The sequence below is a fragment of the Barbus barbus genome (assembly GCF_936440315.1).
Source record: "Barbus barbus genome assembly, chromosome: 9".
NCBI classification, from domain to species: Eukaryota; Metazoa; Chordata; class Actinopteri; order Cypriniformes; family Cyprinidae; genus Barbus; species Barbus barbus.
In genome coordinates this window covers 32,676,220-32,695,212 of record NC_136737.1, presented here as the reverse complement: position 1 = coordinate 32,695,212, position 18,993 = coordinate 32,676,220, and the positions used below count along the sequence as shown (strand labels likewise).

The 18,993-nt window shown below is 38.1% G+C and overlaps 1 protein-coding gene across 1 annotated transcript in view; it reads left to right on the top strand.

The window, feature by feature from the left end:
* Positions 1 to 18,993, top strand: part of LOC306875127 (protein mono-ADP-ribosyltransferase PARP4-like) — a 54,959-nt gene that overhangs the window by 9,615 nt on the left and 26,351 nt on the right. Inside the window, exons 14-31 of the mRNA XM_079425540.1 lie at positions 43 to 184; positions 1,132 to 1,274; positions 1,474 to 1,605; positions 1,693 to 1,779; positions 1,863 to 2,027; positions 2,108 to 2,151; positions 2,843 to 2,921; positions 3,014 to 3,151; positions 3,275 to 3,485; positions 4,548 to 4,618; positions 4,689 to 4,876; positions 4,965 to 5,064; positions 5,548 to 5,718; positions 5,887 to 5,967; positions 6,062 to 6,142; positions 6,227 to 6,322; positions 8,475 to 8,618; positions 10,465 to 11,425. Coding sequence (XP_079281666.1) covers positions 43 to 184; positions 1,132 to 1,274; positions 1,474 to 1,605; positions 1,693 to 1,779; positions 1,863 to 2,027; positions 2,108 to 2,151; positions 2,843 to 2,921; positions 3,014 to 3,151; positions 3,275 to 3,485; positions 4,548 to 4,618; positions 4,689 to 4,876; positions 4,965 to 5,064; positions 5,548 to 5,718; positions 5,887 to 5,967; positions 6,062 to 6,142; positions 6,227 to 6,322; positions 8,475 to 8,618; positions 10,465 to 11,425 — 3,034 coding nt within the window. The remainder of the gene's footprint in view (positions 1 to 42; positions 185 to 1,131; positions 1,275 to 1,473; positions 1,606 to 1,692; positions 1,780 to 1,862; positions 2,028 to 2,107; positions 2,152 to 2,842; positions 2,922 to 3,013; positions 3,152 to 3,274; positions 3,486 to 4,547; positions 4,619 to 4,688; positions 4,877 to 4,964; positions 5,065 to 5,547; positions 5,719 to 5,886; positions 5,968 to 6,061; positions 6,143 to 6,226; positions 6,323 to 8,474; positions 8,619 to 10,464; positions 11,426 to 18,993) is intronic.

The following is an 18,993-nucleotide window of genomic DNA, read 5'->3' as shown; positions in this document are numbered from 1 at the left end:
GCTTGTGTTTTTGGGATCTGATGTGTGTTTCTATTTAAACAGGATGATGAGTTTGTGGTCTATAACACAGAGCAGATCAGACTGAAGTATGTGGTGCAGTACAGTCTGGAGGGAGACGAGTTAAAAGAGTTCCAGCCTCAAATCAACACCTCTGTGGAGCTCACAGACACGACACCTGACGTCTGTGAGTAAAGTTTAGTGAACAGGACATTCTGAGAGAGACAAGCTTTTACATGTGGAGGAATCGGTTTTAACTAGGACTGACAAATTCATTCAAATGAACTAATAGTTATCGCCTTACTTACCCAGCTGATTGATTACATTGATAATTGCAAACATTTTTTGTATTACAAGTTTCCTAAAAAGTTAGGTTTAAATATGCAAATGAGTCATTATTTATTGAAATATGCGCTAATTTGCATAATTTCTAGTACAAAAATCTAAACACTGGATGATGTCATTAAAAAATTATTGTTTAATTCTTTTGACGTATTAGAGTCAAAAGTTTTTACAAAGGGAATTTTGGGTATCTCATTTTTGTCAGAAACGGACATAACACGCTATATTTTCACAATTTTGGGGGGAATAAAATGTTGTATATAATCAAGCAAATTATATATGAACAAATCCCTCTGTAAAAACCTTAAGGATATAGACTATAGGAATAAAACTGTAAAGTTTGGTGTGTGTAAGTGCTACTGAAGTGGAGATTTATGGCTCAGTGTAGGAGAAAAAACTCATTTTGAGAAAACGGCATTAAAAAATATGTATGTTATTGAAATCTATTGTCTATCTAATCTAAAATAGATAAAGTGCTATAAAAGAAACACTTAACTTGGATGCTTTCTTTCCACTAGTCTGAAAAAACACTTTATGAAAAACCAAAAAGCCCAAAACTTGACAGGTGCATGAAAAAACTGTTTTTGCTTACAATGTATCCCCTTAAATTTTTTATCAAATGAATGGCATTATGTTGGAGCCCATAACCTTGTGGGTCACAAAATCCTCCCCTGATTTGAGCTCATGGTGGAACGACCGGTTCCTCAGGGCTACCTGATGCTCTGTGAAGCTGAATGCTATGATTTGTGTTGTTCAGTTCATCAGTGGTTTTGTGTGAATGTGTTTCTTTAGTGTCCAGTGATGACAGTGAGGGTCTGGAGTCCACTAAGAATCCTCTGGAGGAGATGAACGCAGGTTTGCTGGACAGCAGTGGTCAGAAACTTCCTCTACAGGCTGTCAATGTGAAGTGCAAGCTGATGGACCTGCTGTGTCAGGTATGATACTACAGTTTGAAATTTACAATTAGTCTCGAGAAATGAGCATGATTGATACCAAAAGAACTAAACAATGAACAAAACCGGTACTAAACTAAAGCTAAAACAAGGCAGTGATGGACACAATCAAGGAACAAACATGTCGACAGAACTCTGAAATATTATACCGCAACATTAATTTCTTCCCCACTTCCACCAGGTCATCATTTTCCAGACCTACACAAACCAGAGTGCTGTTCCCATTGAGGCAAAGTATGTCTTTCCACTGGAGGAGACGGCAGCAGTGTGTGGATTTGAAGCCTTTATCAATGGAAAACACGTCATTGGAAAGGTGCGAGTCATTCAGAATTTGTCAAATGCAGTTTCTGCTTTTTCAACCACTTTCTCATCTGTTTCTGTCATATTTTTTGTCCTGCAGGTAAAGGAAAAGGAGCAGGCTCGTAAGGAGTACAAGCAAGCCATAGAGAAAGGTCATGGAGCCTACCTGATGGACCAGGATGCACCTGTGAGTTACTGATCTGGAGCTCGTGTGTGTGTGTGGTAATGTATCAGAAGGTTTCTTTAAGGTCATGTGTTTATGTGAGGCAGGATGTATTTACTATCAGCGTGGGCAATCTTCCTCCTGGAGCCACGGTTTTGATCAAGGTGACGTTCATCACTGAGCTGGTGGTCAGATCAGGCTCTATAGTCTTCTCACTGTCTGGCAGCGTGGCACCATGGCAACAGAGAGCCGCCCTTAATCAGACAACTCAGGTGCGACGCTCTTTTGTCACTCTGTTTAAAATCCTGTTTGATTGTTAGTGTTTTTGACTTACACCTGTGTTGCATTTCAGGCCACTGTTGAAAAGATTGGTGTGACGGAGCTTCAGTCAGAGGGGTGAGGATCTCAAATACTGGAGAATTCACAGGGAAATTCACTCAAGATTCACTAAAAATGCACCTGCTGATGAGTAACAATATAAAGGGCAATTATTTCATGTAGCAAACCACATATGTGACCCTGGAGCACAAAACCAGTCATAAGGGTCAATTTTTTTAAATTGAGATTTATACATCATCTGAAAGCTGAATAAATGATCTGTTCATTGATGTTAAAAATATTTGACAATTTTCATGTTTGTTAGGATAGATATTTGAAAATCTGGAATCTGAGGGTGCAATCGCCTTTAAAGTTGTCCAAATGAAGTTCTTAGCAATGCATATTACTACTAAAAAATAAAATGTTCATATATTTACAGTAGGAATTTACAAAATATCTTAATAGAGCACAATCTTTACTTAATGTCCTAATGATTTTTGGCATAAAAGAAAAATTAATAATTTTGACCCATACAGTGTATTTTTGGCTATGGCTACAAATATACCCCAGTGCCTTAAGGCTGGTTTTGTGCTCCAGGGTCACAAATAACATCATTTAACACTTAACCTTTAGCCTTTATAACTTCCTGCTTTATATCCAGTACCACCTGGTCTAGTTTGGAGGTTGTTGCATTGTACTGTTTAGTGTATGGTTTCGATCAAAATATTCAGTATCTTCTCTTTGATTTGTTCCCTCTCTCTTTCTTCAGGGAGTTTTCTCTGTCTATGTCCATTGAAATGCCTTATGAGATCATCAACTTGAGCTCTTCACACCGCATCAAAACCAAGGTTATTAATTCACTTCGGTGCATGGTCTTACAAAAATACTTCAATAAAACATGAAGTAGCCTATTTTAACAGTATGAGTGTTTCCCGTTCAGAGGACAGACTGTAAGGCAGTGATCAGCACGTTACCGGGACAGACTCTGGGATCTGAAGGGTTACAGGTGTCCTTCAGTCTTTCTAATATCCACATGCCCAGGATGTGGGTCGAGAACCATCCGGATAAAGATAGTCAGGTGAAGAAATGATCGCTCAAATCTGTTTTCCTGTCTGTCATGGTTGTTGCACTCAAAGATTGCCACTTTCCATTTTACGCTCTCTGACAAAAATGATCACTGATATGGATCTGATGCCTGCAGGCCTGCATGCTGGTGTTTTATCCAGACTTTAAGTCAAGCGTGGGGGTGTCCGGCTCTGGAGGTCCGTCCAGTGTGAGCGATGTGGTCATTCTTCTGGACTCCTCCAAGTCTATGCGGGGAGATGCCATGCTGAACGCCCGCAGGATTGCCCTTCAAGTCCTCAAATCTCTGGACCGCTCACTGAAGATCAACATCATCTCTTTCAGCACTGGTTGGTGCTCACCCCTTACACAAAGAAAATATATTTCCTAATATATGAATGCTCAATTTATTAAATGGCATAACAGTGTATTAGTGTAAACATATTACAATATATTGAATAATACATAAGGAATTGCCACTTTCATTTATTGAAAAATATGTGACAATATATTTACTTATCACAATATATGTAATTTTATAATCAGTAATACACTTTATAATATATAGATAAGATATGGTACTGCATGTGTAACACATATTTACTCATATATTTCCAAATATGTGTATATACTGCATATTTCTTATTTTTAACAAGCATTTTTGATATGCATGTTTCATATTTTAAAATATAGCTGGGTTACAATAGCATAAGCACACCCTCTCATACTAAACACTTAATGAACAAACTATCACTGTGCTGAAAAGTGCACAGCCATTACTTTTTAAATAAAATAATATATAATTTTCTGGCATTTGGCCAATGGTCATCCTAACCCCAGGCTCTACTCTTCTGCGCAATGTTAACCCCACAAACTTACCAGAAATCCTTTTACATTTCAATATAATACAACATTAAACACTAACAGATCTCCCCTATATTAATATTGAGCAAAAACACATGAAATAAGACTTAATTTAACATTTTTACTCTCCTTTAGCAATCAGAAGCAAAGCAAGCTGGGAACTAGAGATCTGCTTTAACTCATTCACTGAATGTGTATATATATATATATATATATATGTATGTGTATATGTGTGTGTGTTTGTACATACATTCACTTTTATATGGGAGCATCTATGAGCAATATATACTCAAACGTTATGAATATTAGATTTATCTTTGTCCTCATTTCTAAATATATTTGTATGCCATATATTGTCAATGCATATTGAAAAATATAAGCACTAGTTTCCAATATATGGAAATGTATCATGTAAAATATCACATTATATTTAGCAGTATATTCTCATATATTTTTGTTTCGTAAGGGACTGAAACTGTCTGATATTGTTTTATTGATCTGATCATCATGTGGAAATGTTCATATCTTGTGAAAATGTGTTTTTACAGATTACAAGGAAGCTTTTCCTGCACCAGTGCCTATAGATGAGGCATCTGAAGCAGCCAGAAGATTCATTATGGTGAGTAATGTTTACAGATGTTTGTGAATCTCAGTTTCTATGCGTATCATTGCATTTCTCCTCTCTTCAGTCGTGTGGCGGCTCTGGTGGCAGCACTGATCTGTGGCGGCCCCTCCGGAGCCTGAGTCTGCTGCCTCCCTGCCGGGGTGCGAGGAACATGCTGCTGCTCTCTGACGGACATGTTCAGAACCAGCCTCTGACCCTACAGCTGGTCCGAGAAAACTCCTGCCACACGCGCCTCTTCACCTGCGGACTCAGGTCTGCCTTAAACACATCTCTGTATGTGTCTCCTTCACTTACACTGAGTTTCTGAACGCACAGTTTGATTGTGTTTGTGTTTGTCTAGCTTGACAGCTAATCGTCATATGCTCAGAGCTTTGGCTCAGGCAGGTGGAGGAACATATGAATTTTTTGACACAAAGTCGAAACACACTTGGGCAGAAAAGGTGAATCACACACATTATTGTGTTGTTTTTAATAACTTAAACCTGTTAACTGTCGCAGTAATATCTTAGTCTGAACCTAAAGTAATCTTGACAAACTATATATCGTTTGAGTCAGAGAGCAAGTTCTGACCTTTACTTTGAAGTAGTGATGCACATATTAAATCATGAAAAATCAGTAAAAACCTAAAAAAAAGAATTCATATTAAAAAATTTACATTTTATATTTTCATTAAATTTTTGGTAATGTTTTTTTTTTTTTTTTTTTTTTCACTTCTACAATAATCTGCCAAGTGTCTTCTTTGAAAAGAGACCAAACTTAAGTCTGTGCTCCAAAGCATTCACAATTTATAACAATTCAAGTTGGAAATGTCATTTTAATGTCTATGCTCAAAAAGTGCAACTGACAGTTAACAGGTTAAAAGGAAGCATTATGCTTGCAATATGGGCCAGGCTTGAGTTGAGGAGCTTTGTGGGTAATTTCAGGTGCGCGCTCAGGTTCAGCGTATGGAGTCTCCAGGCTGCAGATCAGTGGCAGTAAAGTGGCAGCAGTTTAATCCCAGAGCGCCGCCTCCTGTTCAAGCCCCCTCACAGCTTCACGCTCTCTTCAGTGACTGTCACACTCTCGTATACGGACTTGTGCCACACTGCACTCAGGTAGACAGGCTTTACTTTAAAACTGCATTGTTACTTGTTATTAGGAATGGGTCATATATTGAATATTTGCAATAAAAATTAGGCAATATCATGAATGTAGTGGAAATTTTACTATACCAAGCTAACGGTCAACTATCAAGATTTATTGTGTAATATTTACTCATTTAGGCCACACTGTTTGGTGATTTGAGTGGACAAGAGATCAAAGCAATGGTGTCCACCACAGAACTACAAAAGACAAAGGGAACTGTGAGAAAAACATCTTAAATACTTCATATAATGTGAAACCTTATCAGTTATTTATCACGCGTTTGAAGAATTGTGTGTGTGTGTTTCTGTGTAGTTCCTTCACAAGTTAACAGCAAGAGCAATCATCAGAGACTATGAAGATGGCATTCTAGCTAACAGTGAGGCAGAACACGAGGTACAATATTTGGCTGCGTGATGATGCTTTTTATGTTACTGGCAGAAGAAGTTGACCTGCTGTCTTTTATCTCTCTTCTATCAGGGGAAGAAAGCAGAGCTGAAGTCCTACATCATTGAGCTCAGTAAAGAGTTCTCCATCTTGTCCCAGTTCACAAGCTTTGTCGCCATTGAAGAGAGGGTATGATTACTGCTAATTTAAGGATTGTCTGTTTAGGTCACTGATGCTAAACATAATGAAAATGTAAAGATCCAGTTTCAGAATCTGTATCGAGTAGCTTGCGATCCTCAGAAATACAACATTTGCAGCTCGGGTAGTGGTTGGACGACTGACGCTGGCTCTTAATCACCAATGTGTATAATTAAACCTTTAAAAATATTGTGTGGTAGCTAGGTAGTCAAGCCATTATAATAAATCAGAATCAGAAAGAGCTTTATTGCCAAGTTTGTTTGCACATACAAGGAATTTGTTTTACAAGGAAATAGTTCACACATAAATAAATTGTCTAAAGGGGTCATAAGACATTGCTAAACAGAACATTATTTAGTGTAATGCAATGTTTTTATGCGGTTTAAGGTTAAAAAACACATTATTTTCCACATACTGTACATTATTGTTACTCCTCTATGCTCCGCCTTTCTAAAACGTGTTGATTTTTACAAAGCTCATCGTTCTGAGCAGCGAGGCGTGCTCTGATTGGCCAGCTATCCAGTGCGTTGTGATTGGACCGAATACCTCAAGCGTGAGACAGAAATGCTATGCCCCTCACCATATTGTGATGGCGTGTCCCGGCGTGACGACACAAAAACAATAAAACCCATTATAATCGAAGCATTTGTTGCATCCAATGAGGACATAATTACTGATTATAATGACTTATACTGTCTTTTTACGCGTAAACATTACCATGTCTGCATTTGTGACTGAGAAATGCCAAACAAGCACTACTCTACACTGCTCAAAACTCGCGTTTGAATCGTCAGTGGCAAATTATTTAAATAAGAAAACATACTTACAGGCTGAGTCAGAAGCACCAGACTGTCCTTGTAAAGTTGGAATTGCCCCACTTTATAGAAACAGCCTTTGAGCAAGCCAGCATTGTAGGTTACTCTCCCAGGTTCAGGAAACAGTCCTCCATTAAATGCGCTGCACACACTCTAATATTTGGGTTGAACTGTTCTGGAACAGTGTTGTAAATACAACTTAACCACTGATTTCTAGTTGTGTCCTCTTTTTGAAGCCCAAACAAAGTAGTTTCAGTTTCACAACGAAACACAGCGTCTCCAGAACCTGGCGCTGGCGGCACCATCTCCCCACACCGTGACGTAGACATGTGGGGCGTGTTTGAATGAGGCATTTTAGGGGGGCGTTGTCGAGTCTTAACTTTTATAAAGATCTCTTTGGTTTTGAGACTTTAGTCTTTGCAACTTCAGGGATCTTATCTACGCATGAACAGCTTGTAACACTCCAAAGAGAAAGCAAAACTTGAAATCACATCATATGACCCCTTTAAGATTGATAATAAAGAAAAAATAAACATCTGGACGCACAGGGAATCACTTTTTTCACAAAAAGGCAGAATTTAAGTAAAAGATGCCATGAATTATAATTTTTTTTATGTCATGAATTAATTTCTGTAAATAGAGGGTATGCATTGATGTCACTTTCCCACCGGAAAACGCAGTAGCCCCTTACTGCAGAACAAAGATCCAGGGAGGGGGTTGGATCCACATCTAGGGGGCGGAGATTGGTTGGTTTAGGGGATCATGGGGTGGAGATGGGTAGGTTTAGGTATATGTAAGGTGGGAGGAGTTGATCTGGATCCAACCTCAGCCCCTGGATCTTGTGTTCTGCAGTGAGGACCATCTTGGAAAATGCCCCCTCAGCCGGACTGAGTGGCAAAAGAGCCTGCTGCGTGACAGGATTTAACAGGGAAGCTGCGAAAACAGGAGTAAAAGCATAATCAGTTTAAACTAAAGGCTGTCGGACTCGATATAGTGTTCCTTACAAATTACAAGATCCAGTGCTCCACGGATATTGATATGCAGCCAGAAATCATGTTTCCTAACATATATATGTGCCTGATTTCGATGCTTGGGAAATACATAAAGCAAATTTGCCTGTGAACGCATTTTGTAAATACAAAATAGGTTGGTCTAAATTAGGGTGATTTACTAATATCAATGTTTTATATATATCCATCATATCCAGCCCAAAAACTTTTTTTATCAGTGTTTATTAAAAAACATCCAGTTATGCAGAATATAAGATAACGTGACGTCTCGTGCATAAACTGAGTTTACCAGCTAATGCCCTCATGTGCTCTTTGCAGGAGCAGAATGAGCTTGACACTGGATTCACAGATATTCCTGAAATCATATCAGGGGAGGATGTGGATATTTTGCCATATATGGGCTGGACTGACGAGAAGCTGAAGTCTGCGCATATTATTGCTGCTGAGGATGACGATGTATCGGTAACAACAAAAGGGTCTATTACAGCCGTTATGTAATGCAGTGATAAAAGTTGACATTATTCAGTATTCAGCTCTTCACAGAGTTCCTACACGGTTTGGAAAAGTATGGAATTTGATTTAATTAATTTCCAGGTCTGGAAAAAAGAAAGCAGAGTATGGACAAATATTTGCAATTCCAAACTTTTGCCCCTATTTAGTTTTTTTTTCATGATAGAAAATGAATCATTTAATGAAAATAAGTGTATCATGGCAGCTGTTTAGTGATTATTTAGTGATTGTCAAACATGACTGTTGCACTTGGTGCAAGGTGCACTTTTTCATTTTGCATTTTGGGTTTCTTGTCACGATATTCTTTGTACCATATGACATGGCCTTAAGGACCTTTGCAAAAATAAGAATATACAGACTTTTGTGCATGCACAAGAAACCATTAAACTTAGCATATAGGACATTGCACACTGAGCCACCAATTGTGCCATCAGGCATTACAGTGTGGTTTCTGCCGCCACAGAATATACGTTAAAGAGACCTAAGGCCTTGAAATATGACATACTGCCCTAAGCCACATCTTGAACACTTTTTTACAATACCAGTCTTTTTCTTATATACACACAGCCATATTATGCCATCAGCCCATTTCATGTCATGGTTTTTCTGTCGCCACAGAGGCTAAATTGGACATTAGGACTTGATATTAGAGGTACTACCATAAGGAAAGCCAAATTTTGCTTTTTGAAATTGGTTCTGTATGAACCATTTGTGACCCTGGAACACAAAACCAGTCTTAAAGGGATACTCCACACCAAAATGCTAATTTTTTCATTAACCACTTACCCCCATGTCATTCCAAACCCGTAAAAGCTTTGTTCATCCTCGGAACACAATTTAAGATATTTTGGATGAAAACCGGGAGGCTTGTGACTGTCCCATTGACTGCATAGTAAATTACACTGTCAAGGCACAGAAAAGTATAAAAAAACATTGTCAAAATAGTCCATCTGCCATCAGTGGTTCAATCTGAATTTAATGAAGCGATGAGAATAGTTTTTGTACGCAAAGAAAATAAAAATAACAACATTTATTCAACAATTCGTCTCCTCTCTGTGTCAGCGTAGCGCCATTTTGGAGAGAATGCGATGGACGCAAAGTGTGTACGCTATTTTCTGTCATCAGTAACGCATGGATACGTATTGTATGTTTATTTATGCTTTGATTTGAACGGAAACAGCGTATACATGCATTACTGATGACAGAGAATAGCGTATGCACTTTGCTATTTGTTTTTTTGATTAATGACAAAATTAGCATTTTGGGGTGGAGTATCCCTTTAAGTCATTGGGGTATATTTGTAGCAATAGCCAAAAATACATTGTATGGGTCAAAAATATAGATTTGTCTTTTATGCCAAAAATCATTAGGATATTAAGATCATGTTCCATGAAGATATTTAGTAAAGTTCCTACCGTAAATATATCAAAACTTCATTATTGATTAGTAATTTGCATTGCTAAGAACTTCATTTGAACAACTTTAAAGGAGATTTTCTCAATATTTAGATTTTTTTGCTCCCTCAGATTCCAGATTTTCAAATAGTTGTATCTCAGACAAATATTGTCCGATCCTAAAAACCATACATCAATGGAAGGATTATTTAGAAAAATTTACCCTTATGATTGGTTTTGTGGTCCAGGGTCACATTTATGTTAAAAATGGGCTGAAAATCTACTGAGAGGTTTGGAAATTTGAGTCTGGAAAAGTATGGAATTTTGAAATGGAAAATGTGTAGGAACCCTGTCTTCGGTATTCACAACACTGATTTTGTTTTTTGTTCTGTATTTTTATTCAGATGGAGTCGGAGGGCTCCGCACCTGAAGAACTCTTGTGTTCTGCTCGTGAAGCAGCCGATTTTGATGATGGCTATGGATTTATTAATGATTTTATAGGAGAACCATCTGCAGCTCGCCCTTCTCTATCTAGCTCCAGTAGCCCCTGGTGTCCTTCACGTTTTGAAGGTATCAACAATGCTGACTGTTGCTATATTAAAACTAAACTGGTTGCAAATGTAAAGGGTGGAATGTTTCCCCTTCAGCTAAATTCATTAATGGAAGCTTCTAGTCTTAAACCCTTTTGTCTACAGGAGAAGTCAGCTAACAGACTTTCTCCTCCTCCTCCTCCTTTTTGTGCCTTCATGAGAGAAAGCCTTCCCCCTCCAGGTGCCTCCCAGATTGATGCCTCAGTGCATGATCTCCTTGACCTTTCCTGTAACTATGAGGCAGAGGAATCTCACACCTTAGATTGCAGCCTTGATTCCCAGACAGGCATGACTCCTGTAGGTTCCTCAGTGGATGCTCTTCGTCCTCATCTCATTCGTGATCTTCGTCACGATTTAATGGAATCTCTCTCTATGCGTCGCAGTCCTTCTGCCGCCCAGCTTTCCTCTGCCACAGTGTTCGCCTCCAAGCTTTACGCCTCAACTCCTCCTTTCTGTGCAGATCCTCCTCATCCTCCTCATTTGGGATCTCAGCAATTCATGTCCGTGACTCCCAGGCCTGCTCCTCCTCCAACTCTTTTTGGCAGTGTGGGTGCATCTGCTTTTGGGAGGAGCAGGGCTGCTGCCCCCATTGTCTTTGATCAACCTGCGTTGTCTGCATCACAACTGGTCCCTATATGTGGTGGCTTTGGTGGTTTCCTCCGAAGTACGAATGAGCCTTTGGGTTTTGGTTCCTCAGTCACTGGACTCTTAGGAGCATCTCTGCAACCGCAACAACAACTACAACAGAATTTACCCGCTGTGACTTCTGAAGCTGGTAAGTTGACTTAAGCTCTATTCAGACGGCATTAGTTTTAGAAGGGTAGATGGAGTAATGTAATTTTTACCTCAGGTCGTCTGTAATATTAATGGCCAATTCACACGGGATAAGAATTCTCTGTAAAACTACCAGAAGTGGGAGGGGTAACTCGATTTGCGCTCCGCAGTGTTAATTTCGTCAACGAAGACTACGACGAAAAATATTCGTTAACGAACCTTTTTTCTGTGACTAAGACGAGACGTAGACGAGCTAAAACTAATATCTGATAATAAAAACGACAAAATAAAAAAATGACAATTTATGCTGCGTCTTCGTTAACAAGACGAGGCGGGACTAGAATGTTATTTGAGGACTACCGGACATTCAAAATACATCCTATAGGCTAAGTTAACTGTCTTGTCTTTCAAAATGCGCGTCTCTGTCATTGGACTACAGTCAGATGAGGGGCATTCGCATATTTAGTCTCAGTATGGCAGCCACAGTGGACGGATAGGCTACCAAAATGCAAACTAACGATCTGAAACAATGGCCTCACCACCTGATGGGTTAGGGATAGAGTGACCAGACATCCCGTTTTCCCGGGAGTCACAATTCGTTGTCGATTAAGTTCTCATACAACGCGCGTTCAGTTCTCAGTGCTCAAATACAAACACACAGCAGTCCACATGTCTATAGTGTGTAGAGTATCTCATGTAAATACAGTCGGTTATGGCTTAAGTGAACGTAAACAGGTGGGTGAAAACTGAATGTGTCAGAGAGACATGGTCCAAGTCAAGTCTCAAGTCTTTGAGGTCAAGTCTAAGTCAAGTCCCAAGTCTTTAAAGCGGAGTCCAAGTCAAGTCTCAAGTCTTTGTTCTATTTATTAGCAACAGTTCTTTCAGCTAGTTATTGAGGCTAAATCAGTTTTAAACAGGGGTGGATTTGGAGAATTGGGGGCCCCAGACAAATATAGGAATGGGAATACATTTGCACACATTTACCTAGATCGACCTTGAAGTTTCTTTTTTTGTCGTGATGCTTGCTGCTGCACAGTGGTGTCCAATGTCTCTACATTTTTCATGAACATGTTATAATGGGATTCTTTCATTTACATTTTCACATTGGTCTGAACAAAAACTGCAGACTGGATTATTGAAAATGCACATTCATTCTCTGCCAGTAGGAGGTGCTTTTGGAACGTCAGAAATATAGAGGTTTCCCTTGTAACAGCTGCAAACAAAGCAGCGCTCAGCCCATAAAGGATACTTTATCAAGTAAAATGAAAATTTTTATCTGTTCTAAATGTACCTTAAATTAATACTTGTAATACTCTATCAACATGGGCATGGACAAATATGGATGCTTTATGCAATATATGTGTATTATTAGTGAAACCATAGTTAATATACATAAAGCATGAAGAGTAGACATTTTTTCATAGGTCATAGATGTTTTTCAGAACTTGTTCATGTCTATGTTCAGTCGCCTCTGGCTTGCTCAGTTGGGGACACTTAATTTCTAGCGATTATCATCAATTTGATTTCACAGATACTATTTAAACTAAACTGAGCTAGACAATGACATCACTGAACTCAATAATGAAATGCCTTTAACTGAAAATTGAGTGTTTAATCTTATTATTATACATTACTGACACTCTATCCTCCAATTTGATACTTTTAAGTGCTTTGACACAATCTGTATTGTTAAAAGCACTACGTATATAAATAAAGGTGACTTGACTTGACTTGACTAATAGACATATTTATTTTTATTTTATTTATTTATATCCTTTATTTTACCAGGAAAAAAATCACATTGAGATTAAGAATCTCTTTTACAAGAGCGTCCTGGCCAAGACTGACAGACACAGCACGTTTGAATTTAACAAACATCCAACAATACATACACATATACACACACAAGCAAATCCAATCAAATTTCAAATCACTACATAGCTAGCTAAAACATCTACAACCCGATGTTTCCTTCTCTAAATCATTTAAAAGTACTTTAAAAGTGTCCAACGAAACCAGTTTCTTCAGTTTCAATGTACTTTGTAAACAATTCCAGGCAGAGGGAGCAGCAAATTTAAATGCCTTTTTCCCAAATTCTGTACGTGCCACTGGAACAGACAGTAAAAATAATTCCTGTGACCGGAGGCTGTAGCTACAAGCATACTTTTTACAAATGTAAGTACAAAGATATGAAGGAAGTAAACCGAGAATAGATTTGTAAATAAAAACATGCCAGTGTTTTTGTCTTCGAATGGACAAAGCAGACCAGCCAACCCGAGCATACAGTACACAATGATGAGTGAGGGTTTTAAGATTTGTTATGAACCTCAGTGCAGCATGATAAACAGTGTCTAAAGCATATAAACACTGTGAAGATGCATGCATATATATAACATCACCGTAGTCCAATACAGACAGAAAGGTCGCTGCAACAAGCCTCTTTTTTGCCTCAAAGGAAAGACAGGATTTAATTCTAAAGTAAAAACCCAATTTTACTTTCAATCTTTTCACCAGTTGCTGGACATGAGGGCCAAAGGAGAGAGCGTCATCAATTAAAATCCCCAGATACCTATACTGAGACACAAATTCAATTTCTGAACCTTGGGACGCAGTAATAGGCAGAAGATTATTATGAGGGATTGATTTGGATTTAGAAAACAACATGAATTTGGTTTTATCAACATTTAAAACTAACTTTAATTCAAATAAGTTACGCTGAACAATATCAAATGCAAGCTGTAACTGAGAGAGAGCCCGATTGGATGTGGATGCTGAACTATATATGACTGTATCATCAGCGTAATAATGAAACTTTACATTATGAACATTATGATCAATATTATTTATATATAGAGTAAATAGGAGTGGTCCCAGGACTGACCCCTGTGGCACACCTTTGGTGACATTGAGTGAACCAGAGATAAAACCTTCTGCCTGTACACATTGAGTTCTGTTTGAAAGATAATTATTAAACCAACCGATCGTATGCTTAGATAATCCAATGCTGACAAGTCGTTGTATCAGTAAAGTGTGATCAACAGTATCAAATGCTTTTGATAGATCGATGAATAAGGCTGCACAATGTTTCTTGTTATCAACAGATTCAATAAAATAATTTATTACCTTTAGGGCTGCCGTAGTTGTACTATGTTGTTTTCTAAAACCGGATTGAAAATCAGACAGGGTATTATTAACAGATAGAAATTCTTTTAATTGATTGTTGACCAATGTTTCAAGGACTTTGGCCAAGACTGACAACTTGGATATGGGCCGGTAATTATTTAGGTGTGTAGGATCTCCGCCTTTAAACAGAGGATAAACAAAAGCTGATTTCCATATAAGTGGAATTTCATTTAAGTCAAGTGAAAGGTTAAAAATATAAGTCAGAGGTGGGGCAATAAAATCAGCTGCTAGCTTTAAAAAGTAAGGTTCTAAATTATCCGGATCTGCCGAATTCGAAACATCGAAAGATTTAAGGGCTTTGCACACATCTAAGATTGCAATTGGTGAAAAGTTGAAAGATTGACTAGACACTAAGCTCTCTGACTGAACAGTCGAAGGGTTCACATGAGCACCATTAACTGAATCAAACAAAAAACCAGAAGCAATAAAGTGTTCATTAAAACAATTAAGCATATTTACTTTATCAATGATTGTATCAGAGCCCTTAATAATACATGATGGAAGTTCTATACCTTTATTATTTTCAGTTAATGATTTAACACTTTTCCAAAATTTTGATGGATTGTTTAGGTTGTGAGATGTTTCTAAAAGAAAATGTTCAGCTTTAGCTTTTCTGACTGCAACCGTACATGCATTGCGCAATCGCCTAAAATCAAGCCAGTCTGAGTTTGAATCAGTTTTCCTTGCTTTTGCCCATGCCAGGTTGCGCTCATGAAGCATATTTGATAAATAATGAGAGAACCAAGCATTATTCCGACCCTTCACCCTGTACCTTTTTCGAGGAGCATGTTTGTTGACTAAAGCAGAAAACTTTGCATAAAAAAGTTCCCAGGCTATTTCAAGGTCAGGAATTAAATGTATTTGTTCCCACTCCAAATCAATCAAATCGTGTAGAAACCCTTGTTCTGAAAAATGTTTCATGTCATGCTTTATTATGATGTTTGGTTTAGTTTTAGGAATTTTTGTGTTTCTAACTGTTGCGATGACACAGTGATCACTGATGTCATTCGCAAATATGGATGCAGTTGAATACTTATGAGGAGTGTTTGTTAAGATTATATCTATTAATGATGATTTTTCTGGACATTTTAGGTTCGGTCTAGTGGGCTTGTCGACAATCTGAAAAAGATTCAATGCATCGCAATAGGTTTTAAATTCATCAGTTACTGAATGTAACCAATTCCAATTTAAATCACCTAATACTACCAATTCTTTAGCATCAAGAGCTGAGAATAGCTGGAATAAAGAAGGGAGTGCACTACTATCAGCAGACGGTGTCCTATAGCAACCAACAACTGTTAAGCTGAGAGATTTAGAGACCTCAAAATCGAGAGCTAAAAATTCAAATTGTTTACTCACTGATTTAAGAAGCAATACTTTAACATGAAACCTTTTTTTTATAAATATTGCTACGCCCCCACCCCTTTTTGGTCGGTCAGACCTATATACATTATAACCGTTAATACAAATATCCTTGTCTAGAACAGATTTACTTAGCCAAGTTTCAGTTAGAACAATTACATCCGCATCAGTGGATTTTGCCCAAATACGAACCATATCCATTTTAGAGACTAAGCTCCGAACATTCAAATGAATAAAACCAAGTCCGCACCTTGATTTAAAATCTGCAGGTGTTTCTAAGCTTGATGCAGATTCAGAAACTGGGCCTGGATTAGGTTGAACGTTTCCCGAAATCAGAAGTAATAAAACAATCAAGCACCTCTGCCTAAATGATTTAATATTATAGTATTTAGAATTTATCTCTACTATTTTAAAATTCCAGTATGCACTTGTAGAGATTGTAAAATTATCCTGAAGAGCCATAACGCTGGACAGACAGACCAGATCTTCGGTGCAAAAACAGGACTGGAGTATAGAAGACAGTCTAGCACACGGCACCTCTAATGCAATACCAGATGCAGACGTTCCTCTGTGTGCTGTGAACATAAGTGGAGTCACTAAATATGGTTTATCATACCCGAGACAACCACCTTCAATATTATAATGGCTAGATAGGCACAATAAAATAAAAAAAGACAGCATTCGAGTCAGGCCCTTCATCTTTTCTCCAAAAGCATCAATAAAGCCCTTCATAGTAAAGTACCGGTAGGCAAGTACAGCAGTGGAATCCAAATCCACTTTATGGATAATCCACTCCAGTTATTCGCTCTCCTGAGATGGATGAAAAGCGGTACTTGACGTCAGATGTAAACAGGAAAAATGGGCACAGTGAGGTTACGCGATGCTATGGAAAATAAGATAAAAACAAGATCAGCAAGGTCTAAAACAATAAGAATAAAATAAAACCACATCAGAGGCAGAAAAAAGCACTTCCCTTCATCTTGAAGGATTCATATCCATAATGATCACACAGACAGCTTCTACAGACAGCATCGATCTCCAAGACAGCTTCCACAGTCCAACCAGATAGAATCATCCAAATCCTCCAGACCCGCGAAAGCCGTCAGAAATACAAGCCACGCTTGATATAAGGTTCAGTTGACGGCACGGTGATACTAACTGTTGTGCTTTGATCATAAATTGAAGGATTTACGATCGCACTTTGTTAGTATTAATGTGACACTTTTGTCCAACTAGAGAACGAGAAGTTCACACTGATGAAACTGATGAAACTACTCAGATAGCTCACAGATAACTCACAACACACACGCACTCAAACGACTTAGTCTGCCATCTTGGATATATGAAAAATATGACACACATATGAAAAAAAGAACATAGAAATACCAGGTCCTTATTACTTCTCTTTCTTTGCACTGAGCAATTTACTTACACAAACCTGTTTACATTTTCTCAGGACAGGGCAGCTCACTTCTTCTGAACATGCAAAATGTACATTTATTATTAGATTGCCTCACACTGTATTTTGATGCAGCTAAATTCTCAATAAAACTCTTTTCATTGGTATATTTTTCTGTTGTCAGACAACGGGATGAATATGAAATAGTGATTTGAAAGCGACCCATTAAGACTACATAACCAGTTCTCCCTTCCAAGATGTTAATCTGCGCAAAAATCTTGATTTATAATCTTGCCGTCATCTGATAAAATCAAATAGGCTACACATAAGATAATACTGTGCTGGGAGGGGCCATCTTCAGTTCACTTAGTTTTGTCGTGGCCACAACATATTAAGTCGTGGGAACGTGAATTTCTATAATAATTAATATAATAATTTCTTAATTCAAAATAAAATATTAATGAATCCCTGATAATCCCGGGTTGCTATGGTCACGTAGGTTTGTTTACACATTAAACTTGTTACCAGGAGAAAAATGTCGTTCCCTAACATAACATCTTGAGGCCACGATGTCGTTACCTCGACAAAACGAGGTGAACCGAAGACGGCCCCTCCCGGGCACCGTAAGATAAAGACAATAGCTATACTGTGATTTCGGCTATACTTGCATGTAAAATTAGAGAAGCAACACATCTGTGTTTTAACTGAAAGCACAGCTCCTTTCAGCCGCTCGCTGAACAGACGCAGAGAGAGGTGTGTGTGCGCGCTGGGAAAGAGAGACCACCCGCTCGTGCGGCAGTCCGCTTCAGATGCATAATATTTTCATTTGCTACAAGCAGGATACACAAGCACGTTCAACTTGGACACGCAGACGTTGTCGTGGTAATTAACACCATAAACAGCAACTGTTCTCATGTCCGCGCTTAATGCGCATCTCGTATATGAAAAGCATTTTAGGGGGCCCTTGGCTTTTGGGGGCCCAAGGCAGTCGCCTAACGGGTAAGTCCGCCCCTGGTTTTGAAATACTGAATACTACAAAATTTAAGACAAATTAGAAATGAAAAGGTGTCCATTTATTAATTGTCAGATAAAATGCTGCACATTTCAAAATTGAAATATGTCAAACAACAAAACCAAATTTTAAAACAAACCCCAATTAATCAAATTAATTACACAAATGAAATAAATCTCATATAAGCAAACTAAGGCTTTGTCTGTACTCTTTTTCAATTTAAAATTAGAGGCAACCACTGTATTTTAAACACAACAAAGAGATACATACAGCATGAGCAGTTTTTTGTATAATTATAGCAGTATAATTTGTATAATTTCGAAATTTGAAGCAAAAACAAAATGGTCTGCCTTTAATTTTTTGAAACTATTCTACATAAAACATCTGTACAGGCTGAATTAATGCAGATTCACTCTCTGCCAGCAGGTGGCGCTTGAACAGCAATTAAACATAATTTTCTTGGTTGCGTCGCTAGACCCCTTTTACTGGGGCACGTGCCCCATTATAAATCTATTGTGCCCGAGTATAAATCTCAAGTTTAAGTTTGAACAATTTACTTTATTTGTCAGTGTATTCATTTACAATGATAATCGCGGAAAAAGAAAAAAAACTG